Here is a 13,760-nt window from a genome sequence, read left to right on the forward strand (position 1 = left end):
ATCATTCTGCCTTGAGTCTCTTGTAGTATAATATCTCATTTCCTGATCCTATCCTTCAAAATAATAATTCTACACTTAATCTTAATTAAGCTCAACTTCTCCAAAATGACACTATTCGGTAACTTCAGTAGGTACAATTAAACTTAACTAAAGTTCCAAAATCTCGTTACTACAGTACTACCAGGTTTCAGTTAAAGTAAACTAGAGCTAATTAAAGTCATATAAGAATGTAGATTTGGAGTAAAGTTACATAACTAAGATAATTCTTTAGGTGTTGTTTGCATGGTTATCTAATTCTTGTGACAAAAACGCGTTTTTATGATGGTGTTTCTAAGACAGTCAAGGTTTTAGAAAAGCAAGGGTGGCATTTTTGTAATTTAGTGGTAGTTATTTATGTGGTACATTCTAAGATCATTACAAAGAATCGAATGTAACCAGGTGGTAATTTTTTAATTAGCTCAAATAACACAACGACGGACATCCCTATGACCGTCTTTGTAGCTACTCGAACATTTCGAACGATAATCAAATGAACACTCTAGCCCGCAACTCCAACGTGCCCTAGCTGAAACCCCTGTAGTTAACACTCTACCTCGCGTCGTCAAGCACTCTCTCCTTGAAACCTCTCCGTGAAGCAGTGGAGCTCAAACCCCTCTCTCCTTGAAACCTCGCCGTGAAGCAGTGGAGCTCGCGTCGTGAAGACTGTCTCCCTCATACTGACCTCGCGTCGTTTGCCCGTGGAAAGCGCGTCTTAGGTCGTCGTACAGGTAAGTCATTAAACCCGCTTAATGAATGCTTACATGCATATGTCCACCTGATGGATTTGATTTTGTTGTTGTTGGTCATTCGTATATAAATAGAGCCTTTGAGGAAGGCCTTGATTTCTGCTCTGACTGAACACTGATAGGAATAGAGCCTAATCTAGCAGGGTCCAAACGATGGCACACTGTGTGTGAAAAATTTGTCCTCCTAATCCAAGAATTACCATCTTCCCCCATGTTATTCTCAACTTTTCTTTTCTATAAAAACCTTATTATTAAGATCATGCACTTGCAAAACTGAAACTCCGTCACCTCTGGCAGTAAACAGGTCTCAAAACTAGATTGATTTCACGAGACCCATCAACAACAATGATCGGAGGAATCACAAAAAACCGATGTTTTCATATGGAAAAAAAGGGTAGGATTGGTTCAATTAAAAGTTGCAGATAAAGGCAACACAAACACTGTTCAACAATGAACTTGGCCCTCCATAAACTCAACAGCCAAACACCCTGCTAGTCAAAATCCCACCTTCTGTAAAAGCCAGGAAAATCCCACACAGATATATCAATAAATTAATCCATCAAACAAAATAATAAAATGAACATAAACAATAAAATATACACAAAAATAAAGACTAATTTTTGTGTTGATGATGAAGAAACACCCATGATTACGTCCCTAATGGACACCGAGGAAAAAATAAGACCAATTATTGTATTAAAAGAATCACAAACACATTAAACTATTAGCAGATAAGGGTAATCCAGATTTTAAAAAGAAAAAAAATGATGCATGTAAAATACTAATAAAGCATGCATTACCTTATGGGTCACAAGGCTTTCACCAAGGTGGAGAGATCAAATCCCTATGCTAGAAAGGGTGTTTCTGTTTGGCAATACCTGTCTTCTGTCAATTTTGTGTGAGTTTGTTTTTCTATGTCTGGACAATGAGAAGGAGTACTGAATATGGATGTTTGATTAACTGATTGTGGTTCATGCTTAGTAAAACACTGCCTGTCAAGTAACAATTTAGGCTATAACTCAAAACCATACCCCAAGCTTCATATTAACATGGTGCTTTGTTTCCTTCACATTTCAATGTGAATATTTACTTAAGATAGATAGAGTCCAAAATTTGACAAGATAGAAACTAGCTAGTAGCAAATGCTATTTCCTGCTTCATGTCTCCAACATGAAGGTCCAAGTAGTAAGTATTTGAGAACTCATCAACTTCTTCCTGCAACTTCTTTGTCAGTCCAGATAGAAAAAGGAAGTACCTTTAAAAGGAAATATTGAAATCAATATACAATCACAAAACCTTCTATAGGATTCAAATAAGTTTATATTCAGTCATATAAGTCACTTAGGCTGTCAGCAGACAAGCTTCTTTTGTTCATAGCATTCTAACACCCAAGAGTAATAAATGATATCACCATGATGCTTTGCAGCTTCAAATTTAAACCCTACAGTACAGAAAACAATCTTTTATTAGATCTTAAGACAGTAAATTTGTCCTTTTAAGGCACAACATTTGCACAAATACATAAACACTAGGTTCCCATTTGGAGCTGTGGTCTTTTGAAACAATTCCCTCATTTCTAAAAAAAGGAAGAAAAGAAATGCATAACATGAAACACTAAGACCTAATAGGAGGGCAAATGTACAGAGGAACAAAAAAAAGTAGAGGATGATAGCCTTTGAAATAGTGGAGTTGTGCAACTCCCTAATAGCTGTGCAACTAAGAGAGGGATTTAGTTAGGATTGTTGTAATAGAAATAAAAGATGAGAAGGGGGAAGGAGGAACCAAAAGTTCAGACTTGAGACAGCATTGGTCTCTTAAACACAAGAATCTAAGACGGAGGGTCATGAATGATGTTAATATCTTTAATTTCAACTATATATATATATATATATATATATAAGAGGCATATTAAGTAAGAAATCCTGCTTATGAGAAATGAGAATTAAAAATTTGGATTGTAGAAACATACATAGATGGTTCGGAGTAAAACTTAGTAAACACATGGCCACTTAAAAAAAATATGTACATTTATCATTTAATCTTGAACATTGAAATATGATCTAACTGTCCATATTTATACTACTTATTTGTCATAGTTAAGCAAAAGCATGTTTGTTATCTTGTTTTTTATCAGTTTTAATGTTGTTTAATTAAAATTGCTTCGAGAAGCAATAATGGGAAGTTTCACTATAAACTTAAGTGAGATGATTGAAGTCATTGAACTATGAACATATATTGATATTTTTGAGACTTTTAAATATTTGCAGCATAATCTTGTTACAAGGACCACCTGGGACTGGAAAGACGTCTTTATGTAAAGCATTAGCTCAGAAATTATCAATTCGATTCAATTCGAGGTGCATTAATCTATTGTCAATACTTTTTAAATAGTCTACCAATATTTCCCAATGAAGACAAGTAAACAGAACAATAATTAACTTGCCTGCTTTTGCCCTATTCAGATACCCACAGGCCCAGCTTGTTGAAGTGAATGCACATTGTTTGTTCAGTAAATGGTTCTCTGAAAGTGGCAAGCTGGTATGTATACATGCTTTTATGTTTCTCACTCTTTCTTGCTGTAATGGATTTGGTTGTTGAAGTGAATGCACATTGTTTGCTTATTGTTTGTTCAGTAAATTAGTTCATGTCATCCCCATCTGGACACTTAAACACATACAAAATTGTTTCCTTTTTTTCCCTTTGTAAGATTCCAACAAATTTTGACTTTCCTAATAGATTTTGACTTGGGTAATTTAGAATGCACAGAGAATTATGTGGTTTATTTAGTATAGTCAGAGTTGAGAATATAAATGCAATGTATATTAGTTCGCATGTGAAAAAAAGGTGTGTAAGGTTGCCCTACTATTTCTTTGTTTGTATTCATTTTGTGTAGATACCACACTGTATTAGTGGCTTACTTAAAAGTGGAATCAGACAAATTATCTGTAGTTTCCTGGAAGTGAATGACCTTTGACTTGCATAACATTATGTAAAAATGACCACACTGATGTTGCTTCTGAAATAAAATAAAATAAAACTTCTTTCAAAAATATTGTTTAAATGTAAAAATGTTAACTCAGTTTAAATATAAAGACATCAAAAGATATGATGAAGATGCAGTAAACACATGCATGAGAATCATAAAGAAAACCAAGACAACACACACAAATTTATATTAGTTCACCCATAAATCTTGGAGGCATCTAGTTCCTATAACTGTATGATTTTCATTAACATAGACACCAAATACAATGTACTGTATCTCCTCAAACATCCTCAACCTTTCCAGGATTCTTCTTTAGCCTTTACAGGCACCACCAGTATTTTAAACCTCTGTAGGTTTCACTACTCAATATTCTTCTAGCCTCTACATGGCCTTCACTATTGTTTTCTAACCTCTGCTAGCTTTCCACTAGTATGAGTGCTTACTTGTATAGGCCGTCACCATTCTTGTGTAAGCCTCTACAGGCTTTTCACCTGTATTCTCAGTCTATGTAGGCTCCACTCAACCCAAGTACTATTTCACTAGTCTTTCGAAGCTTATTGTCCACCCTAACATCAACCTTGTTTTGTTCACAACCAACTCCAACAAGAGCAATCCCCAGATTGCTCTTCTGAGTTTTGGAATCACAAGGTTCAATATAAGGACAAACTCCTATAACATCTCTTAGGATAATTTGTTCACTGTGGATCCTCTTATAAAGGTGTTTATAAACGCTCTATAGTGTGTGAAGAATTTGCCTCTAATCCTATATTATTTTGGCTAACAAAGACTTGTATCAAAACTTAGATGTTTTCTCTATTCAATTCAAGCTCTTTTCATCATACCCTGTATATTTTATTTCCCTTCCTTATAATGAAGTTTAACAAGTCGAGGTCATTTTAAATCCTTGAGGTATCCGTTTGTAGTAGATGGAAAAGATTGGAAGTGAAGTCGTTGAAAGTGTGAGTGGTCCCTTTCACATTGCTGGTTGTTGGCTGTCTCTGCTGTATTTATTGTTGTTTTCTGAACTTTTTGTGTTGACACCTCTACTTGCCTAAGCAATCTTATGATATGGATTAATCTAACTACAATTATATAACTCTATAACAAGTTATCTCTAAGTAATATACGACTATAATATCAATGCTCAACTGTCGAAGTAATTAATCAATGTACCTTTACAATTATGATGAATACAGTTTCATCCAGAAAGAAGCTGTAGGACATTGTGAACAACACAAATATTAAGATAGTAGAAATTTGAAAAATAAAAGTAACTTCATTGAAGTAAATAACTCTAGAAGCAACACTTTCCTTCTACACCAGGATCTGGATCACCAACCAATTTCCACTATTTGGAACTGATTGATTTAAAGGAAAAGAGGGAAGAAATTTTAGTCCCTTCAATTTCCTTTGTTTCTCCTCCAAACTTACAAACGAAATAAGATATTTTGATTTCCCTCCCCTCCTACCAAACAGTGGTAGGTCTCTTGCACAATGCCCTTCATAAATTGATTACTAAAATTATTTCTCCAATAAACATCGAATCTAGAAAAAGATGCCTTCCTAGGGGTAAAAAGTAAAAACAAATATTGACAGCAACAGGGAAAAAAGAGAAGGGGCAAAGAGTGTCTATAAGATACACTTTGATAGCAGAAAGCCAAAAGCATTTAACTATACCAATCAAGAAAGAGGATTGAAAAAGTAAGCACAGATAGAAATAGTAAAAGAAATGTCCTGCTGCTGCTATTCCTCTGAATGGCTCGTGAGAGTTCTATGTTACCAAGCTCAACATTCTTAGTAGCTTCAACAGCCTGTAAAAGGCAGCAGAAGAACTATTATATTTCTTGGAAATTGGAAATGCAACTATTTGTGCAGATTAAACATTTTGTACAATACAATGTTGAAACCTGTGAAAATATATACCTTGATAGTATGAATTGCTAATACATAGAGTATGGATATTAGGATTTTTAGGTGATTAAAATACAGATTATTTATTTCTAGGATCACTGGGTTATCAAGTGGGATTTGCATAATATTTAGATTGCAACAGAGATATGATAGATGGCGACCTTAAAATGTTCACAAAATAATAATAAAAAAGGAGAACAAGGGTGAAGAATATGATATGTTATCTAACTTGATCATACAGATGCTCAATTTGCTGAGCTTGATGCAAAACATGTGTAGACATGAGGTGATTTAGTGCAGACATCTCCACCATGTTAGTTTCGGTTTCTTGACCTGTATTGAGAAGACTAGTCAATTCCACCTACACGAAAAGAAACAATGGCAAATGGTTAGTTATAACAATGTAATAGCTTACAATTAAACAAATGACACATGATAGAATAACTCCCACTTAAACTCATAAGGAAATCGATTTTTATCACCTGAAGGGCACGTGTTTCATCGTCTAAGAGTTGCTGTTGGACTCTTAGAGGCTCAGAGCATAACTCCTCAGGTTCTCTGAACTCCATGTCACCTGACTTAGAGGTTTCTGCAGAATGTTTCCTGGCTCCACAGTTAAATTTTCTTCGTGGTATTGCTTTGTTAATAGCGTCCTGCTCTGAGCTGATCAAACTGTGCGGTAACTGAATGGAGTCTCTCACTTAAAATTAGAACCTAAAATCAGAGCCAACTAAACATTAGCATACAAAGAAGCAAATAGTCATCTCAATTCATGAATGTATTAGTATTCAGGAGTTCAATGGAATAACATTATCAACCATTGACTGTGCATATGGGATCAAGATGGTTGTCTCATAGCCAGTGTTATTCAATTTTTTTTCCGGGGGGGGGGGGGGGGGGGCTGTTGTTATCCTGTGTCTTGGAGAAAAACTGAAAGTAACACTATTCTGCAGAAAATGTGATTCATATTTTCATGATCAACATGGACAAAGACAAATAGATAAAAAATAAATGTTCCTTTTAAAGTATTAGAAAAGGATACAACTGCTGACCCACATCAATAACTAATAACTGAAAAAATCAACAAACACCATAAATCAACAACTAACTGCTGACCCACAGGTATAATATGATATATAAAAATGATAATCCTATCACTAATTTAAAGAACCCAAATAGTGGCATCTATGGGATCATGGGATAGTTAATTAATAGTATAGTAACATGCATCGTAATACTTATAAATTGTCTATATATTAGTAAGTTTTCCACTTGTGATCACCTTCGTCCTATTATGACATTAATACTAAAATATTAGGAATTATAACTATATAGCATGCACAACTAATTGTAGATGGTCATAGCCTCATAGGCAAATATTCTTTTACCAGCTTGTGTTTATATCACTAAACAAATGATGCTTATTTAAAATTGCACGCCATATAATATTTTACCTTTTCTGTTTATTTGGCCATTATTATGCATTTATGCATAATATAGCTGAAGGTAGACTGGTAGAAAGACATTATCGGACAATGGATCTTGCTACTCAAATGCCTGCCCTTTATTTAACTGACTAAATCTGAATGAATTGGACTCAATAATAAGTCATGAGTGTGAATGGATTATTGTTATCTGTCTAATCCTATCAATCTAATGACATACTGAAAATACAATTGATGAATATATTTTGTCCCTGTATTGATGAATATATTTTGTTCCTGTATTGGTTCAGTCTAATCCTATGAATCTAATGACATACTAAAAATACAATTGATGGATTATTTTGTCCCTGTATTGGACTCAATAATAAGTCATGATGGTTTGCTTTTTTTAGCTGACTTGATTAGTCAAGAAGCATGTTACCATAACAAAACATAGGAATTAGTCAATCATCATTCATATAATACATTTTGGCCTAATTAGTTGACATATGAATATAGAATATTGGTGGAAAAGAGAAAGAAAGAGGGGAAGAGAGAATGATAACAGCAGAGAGAGACAGATAAAGAGAGATCAAAGAGTTGTGCAGTGCACTTGTTATTATCTAGTAGTGATGTATTATTACTAGACTTAGTTATTTAAATATTCTGAACTTTATGATTTATCGTTTTGCTTTATTATATTGTTGAAATTTTTAATTAGTATGTTATTTATATATATTTTGTTGTTATTTTTATATGAAGTAGATTCTTACGAGTCTACGAGTTGAGTCTATGGAGCTCTCACTGTAAACTCTCAAGTTTGATAACCAGGTAATAAGTTAGTTTAAAACTTTTCAACTTTTAGTTAGTTTTGTCTGATATAACCTTAATATTTTAAAGTGTTGATAAATATGACTTTTATTAATATAATTTTTAAATTGAAGTTTTACTGCATAAGGGTACTATTTTATTTTTTTAAGTTAAGTACAACAACATAAAAAATAATCTAAAGTGTTAAAAATATTATACTATTTTACTAATAAATTCAATTAATATTTTTCTGACCTATATATGTATATTTCCTTAAAAAAATCTAAACTGTATAAAATTTATATCAGGATATTAATTAAGACATGTGATTTTTATGAAAATATATAAGCTAAGTAACTATTAATTTACATGGAGTTCTTTTAGCTTATTGTCTCAATTTTAATATCTTAAATGAAGGTGGACATCTAAGAGGGCGGTAACACATGCATCCGTCATGTAATAAAATTTAAAATTGAAAATAAAATATGAGGAAAACATTGTAAGGCATATTAATTTTTGACCCAGCGAACACAAGGCTTGATACCCAAGAGCCCAAAAGGCCCAGCTTGTTCGCAAAAGATAATAATAATAATAATTTGAATAAAAAGAAAATAGGGTGATGAGTGGGTGCGTAGACATCGAACAAAGATGAAGCTGAAGGTATATGCGGACCGCATGTCCCAACCATCCCGTGCGATTCTCATATTTTACAAGTATTTTCTCTTATTATCTTTGCTTTTCCTTTCTTATTTTATTTTTGGAATTTGAATTTGGTCTCTGCCGCATGTTAGAGTGAATGGAATAGATTTTGAGGATGTCAAAGTCGATTTATCCCAACATCACCAGCTATCTCCCCAATTCCGAGGTACTTAATTCGTTATTTCTCTTCTCTTTTTTTTTTTTTTTTTTTTACTTTCACGGAAAACGCTTTGTCTCTCTTACCCTTTAACTTTTATTGGATTTTCCTTCAGTGATTAACCCTTTAATGAAAGTCCCTGCTGTTGTTGATGGAAGGTTCAAACTATTTGAGAGGTACTTCAACTTCATTTTTCATGCAATTCTGCTATTGATTTATCTTCATTCTTCATTCTTATTAATTTGTGTGTTATTTTCTTCTTTGCACTTGCAGTCATGCTATTCTCATATATCTTGCTTATGCATTTCCAGATAAATATATTTTACAGTTGCATGGTACAAGTATACAAAGAGTTTTTTCTTACAAAAATCGATATTGCAGAATTAATTAAATGTATCTGGACACCGGGAGAGTCCACATGCATCAGTCATGAAATAAAATTTAAAATTGAAAATACAATACGAGGAAAACATTGTAAGGAATACAATATAAGAAGCCTCGACCTTGGACTTGGAGTCTCTATTGTATATCATTTTCAATTCCAATCTCTCTCTTTCTAGACATAGATTTTGTGCAATGGCTGAAGAGAGACAAGTCATCGGCTTCCACACTGGTGATGCGTGGAAGGGCAACTCTAGAATGCAAAAGACTCCAAAAAACTGGTCAGTACCAAAACTTCTTCATTTGCTTTTTGCACCTTCCTAGTTTGAAGTTTCTCTTCTTTCCAACGTTGTTTTCCTGAGATCTCTTCATTTTTTTTTTGTCCCTTTATGTCTTTAATCCCTGTGGATTGCTAAACTTTCGAGTCCCTTGCCAGCAAATTATTAGATTGTCTGAGAAAAATGTGGTTCAGCCATTATTTTAATTTATAAAAAATTAATATTTTTTTTGGGAGGGATCGAATTTGGGGGCTGTAATTAATCGAGGGCCGAATGTGATTGAGCATTTTGATGTTTTCACTACTCAAGGAGGTGGAATAGAGGGGTTGTGTTGGCTTTGCATGGTTGGTGTTGGTGATCCATAGATTCTATTGGAAAATGATGCACACATGTTGTATTCTAGTGAGATGTAGTTATGTACAAAACTCTTGAGTCTTGATGATTGAAGCTTAAGACGTGCTGTTGCAATGTTGTGATTACATCACTTTTATGTAAGTGATTTGAGTAAAGAGAATTGTGGGCGTGCATTGATACGACTTATGGAGTGGGTATACTGTAAGTTTGCAACTCTTATTCCATGGGGACGGGCTTGGCATGATACAAGTCACTTTGGGATTGTGCTCCTGCCTCTGGCGGCACTATCCTAATTTCGACCTCGAGGACGAGGTCTATTTTAATGGGAGAGGTGAGGTAATGTGATGATTGTTGAGTTGTGTGCTGACTCTGTCAAGTTGGTTACAAGGACAGGTGGCAACTATAGCTGAAAACAAGGGAAATGGATTGGATTTGCAGGAATTCCTACTTCATGCTTGTGATTTAATATTATGAATAAGTTTCTGTGTGTCATTGATTGCTTTACATTTTATACATTTGTCACTTCACTCAGTAGCTACGATTACAGAATCAAGTAGAAAGTTTATGCTTTTTGATATTTTATGGGCAGCACTGGCAGAGGAAAGACTTTTGATATGAGAAACGATAGAGAGAGAACAACAGGGTGTGGAGGTGGGAGTGGCTCAGGAAAGGACAAAATTGATTCTCTTAGTAGGCTCCTGTAAGTATTAGCTGACCCTCTAATCATTTTTTATTTTTTCACAAACATTTTCTCTTTTATTTCCTTTCTTCGGAGCTACCAAATGTGAGTTTCTTTTTTTTTTTCTTTTTGTATTGCAAATCACAAAGTGGGTATTTTTATTCTTTGTATGTGTGGAAAGAAGTTTGGCAAAGGAAACCTTGTAAGCAATATTGTCTTTGCCTTCAGATTTGAATAACAGACAGAATGAACTTTGTGATATGTCTTAAATAAGTTGTTTTGTCATTGATTCTTGTATGAAGAAAATTCACTCAATTTATCTGTTTAATATCTGAAGGACACGAATTTTACGGCATATGGCATCTGAATTGAATTTGAATATGCGGAGTGATGGTTATGTAAAAGTTAATGATTTGCTAAAGCTGAATCTGAAGACATTTGCTAATATTCCACTGAGATCGCACACTATTGATCATATTAGGGAGGTTAGTTGTTTTCATATATGTTTTCTTCTCAACACATGTTCATTCCATTTTTTATGCTACTGTATCAATACCATTTCTGTTGCATTAGATTCTTGCGTCAAATTATCTGAGAAGAATTTGGGTGAAAATATAAAACTGTCATATAGTTGATATTAGCTAGACTCATCAATTTGGTTTTTATTGTTATGAAGCATTAAAGATCAATTCATTGCATTATGTATATTGACACTTTGAACCTTGAAAACTATTATGCATTTTATACTTGTATTGATTTACTAGTTTCCTTCCTCACTTCCTTAGAAATTTAGAAGATTGATACTTGTCTTTCTCTTGTAAAAGCTGTCAGGATATGGTTAACAGCCTAAGAATTTACCTGATCCGTTCTTTCTGCTTTCAACAACTAATTCTGTTATAAGTTAATAATTTATTAAATTGACTAGACACATTTTCATGTTTTTTTATCAGCCAAAGAATTTATTTGTTGGTTGTATGACTGGTTTTAACCTACTCTAATTTTAACTTAATTCTACGTAATGTCTGTAGGTTATGTTGATTTTGAATGACTATTTATGTATATGCTTACTTAACCTCTTCTATATCTAAATTATACTTAAATGTATTTGTTGAAAAGTCTATCTCATTATCATATGAATTAACTGAAAGAAAAACATTTTATTCTACAATATCTCTTGGTTATTCCTAGGCTGTTCGAAAAGATAATAAGCAGCGGTTTAGCCTCTTAGAAGAGAATGGGGAGCTACTAATACGTGCAAACCAAGGCCACACAGTAAAGGTAAAATAATTGTTTTATCAAGTGTTGACATATCCAATTTGCTCTTGAAATTTGAAGTGTTGAAAAAATAATAGAACTTAAAGTAATTAGGTCCTTTCTCTGTAATGCATTCAAATCCTAATGCACCGAATTCTCTGTTTAATTGATTTAGTTATTGTCATGTTCAAATGTCATTAATGAAAAATTCTACTATTGATTAATGTCTTGCTTTATTCTCTCTTTCTTTTATTGACTGCCTGAGTGTTTTGTTTTCTGTATAAGAACTGCTAATATGACTTCATAGTATATCTATTGCTTTCATGGTTAAATAAAGTCCAAAAGCACTTTAGATATGATATTGTTAGTAATGAAAATAAAACATATTTGTCATGTAACTAACATGATCTATTGTTCCTTTCCTTTTATGCCTTTAGATTGTTCGGTAGTTTTACGTCCTATTTGGATAAATGTCTCCTTAAGCATTTATCGTGGAAGAAAATAAGAAGGTAAGATGCATTGAGCTTCCATGAGCAAACATCAGCTTATGTAAAATTCAAGTACATAAGTTTATTTTAGCTTATGAAAGAAGCTTAATTCACTTTATATTTTTATTTTCTTCTCCTATGGCTATAAGTGCTTATGGAGATGTTTATTGAAACAAAGCCTTAGGCATATGAACACAATGGAGTGGAACAGTCTATTCTATTTGGTTTGAAGGTGGAACCAAAGTAATACTATTTTTAACCTTACTATGCTCTGTTCTCATTTTAAAAGACACCAAACATAGAACATAACTCACGTATTATGTTCTATCCTGTTCTACACTGCCTGAAGGTTGAGGGAGGCAAAACATTAAGGAATTGAAATAGAATGAACACTAGTTAGAAATTGGGATTGTTATAGCTTAATATTCTGTCTTGAAAACAGAGAAATGTTGATAATAGTTAATGGTTTCTACTGTCAATGAGCTAATTTTTTTTAACCATTGGTTGTATATTCCCTTTCAGTACAATTATTGACCTTTCGTCTGCAGGTCGTTGAAACTGAAAGTTTGTTGAAACCAATCCTTTCCGCCAAAGAATTTCCAGGTGCATATTATTTGAGATGGATTTTTTTTATGATATACTTGAGTCTTGGTGAACAGTGTACATTGCAATACATTCACTTCTGAATGTTATGTTATTATGTTATGTACATATTTATAATTTAAAAATTATCTTTTGAATGGCTGATATGTTGCTATTTATGGTTACTGAAGTGCATATTCTAACTTTTATGAACACAATTCTAATTACTGAAGAGTTGTATATCTGTTTTTTCAAGTCATTCTATAAATTTGGATTTTTTTTCTTCTGTTTTGTTATTTTATTTGTTTCATATGCTTGATTTTGCCACTATACAGTTTGTTTGCATGGAACCTACAGAAAGAACCTAGAATCAATTCTAGGATCTGGTCTGAAGCGCATGAAGAGATTGCATGTTCATTTCTCTTGTGGTTTACCAACAGATGGAGAAGTAATTAGTGGTAATGTGATATTCTATTTAAAATGAATCCTATTTACTTATTGAAATTTAAATATAGATATTTTATTTTATTTTGGTTAGGCAAGTTAATTTTCCTTCAGGAATATTAAGAATATTAAGGAGGGCGAGCCCTGGTGCAGCGGTAAAGTTGTGCCTTGGTGACTTGTTGGTCATGGGTTCGAATCCGGAAACAGCCTCTTTGCATATGCAAGGGTAAGGCTGCGTACAACATCCCTCCCCCATACCTTCGCATAGCGAAGAGCCTCTGGGCAATGGGGTACGAAGTTTTTTTTAATATTAAGGATGTTAGTATGGTTCTCAACTTTAAAATACATAAGGAATGACAATCAAGATGTCTATTATAATTGATAATGTAGCTTTGTACCAAAGGTGGAATCCAAATGAGAAATTTCTTGTTTTGCCTCCTACCCTTTCACTTGTATGTTTTTCCCCCAAAGCCGGAATATTAAAAATTTTAAACTTATTTCATTAAAGAGATTCAAATAATAATTTGT

General features: G+C 33.3%; 1 protein-coding gene across 8 annotated transcripts in view; it reads left to right on the plus strand.

The window, feature by feature from the left end:
• Window positions 1–490: 490 nt before the first annotated feature.
• The window catches only part of LOC100795797 (tRNA 2'-phosphotransferase 1-like), a 108,314-nt gene continuing 95,044 nt past the window's right edge, over window positions 491–13,760 (plus strand). The window contains exons 1-12 of one of the 8 annotated variants that reach the window (XM_014769315.3): window positions 491–767; window positions 3,053–3,142; window positions 3,248–3,323; window positions 7,869–7,937; window positions 8,708–8,781; window positions 8,888–8,948; window positions 9,333–9,434; window positions 10,375–10,485; window positions 10,802–10,949; window positions 11,653–11,742; window positions 12,755–12,809; window positions 13,124–13,246. In XM_014769315.3, coding sequence (XP_014624801.1) covers window positions 3,277–3,323; window positions 7,869–7,937; window positions 8,708–8,781; window positions 8,888–8,948; window positions 9,333–9,434; window positions 10,375–10,485; window positions 10,802–10,949; window positions 11,653–11,742; window positions 12,755–12,809; window positions 13,124–13,246 — 880 coding nt within the window. In that variant the 5' untranslated portion in view covers window positions 491–767; window positions 3,053–3,142; window positions 3,248–3,276. 8 annotated transcript variants of the gene reach the window in all.

The sequence above is a fragment of the Glycine max genome, chromosome 17 (genome assembly GCF_000004515.6).
Source record: "Glycine max cultivar Williams 82 chromosome 17, Glycine_max_v4.0, whole genome shotgun sequence".
NCBI classification, from domain to species: domain Eukaryota; kingdom Viridiplantae; phylum Streptophyta; class Magnoliopsida; order Fabales; family Fabaceae; genus Glycine; species Glycine max.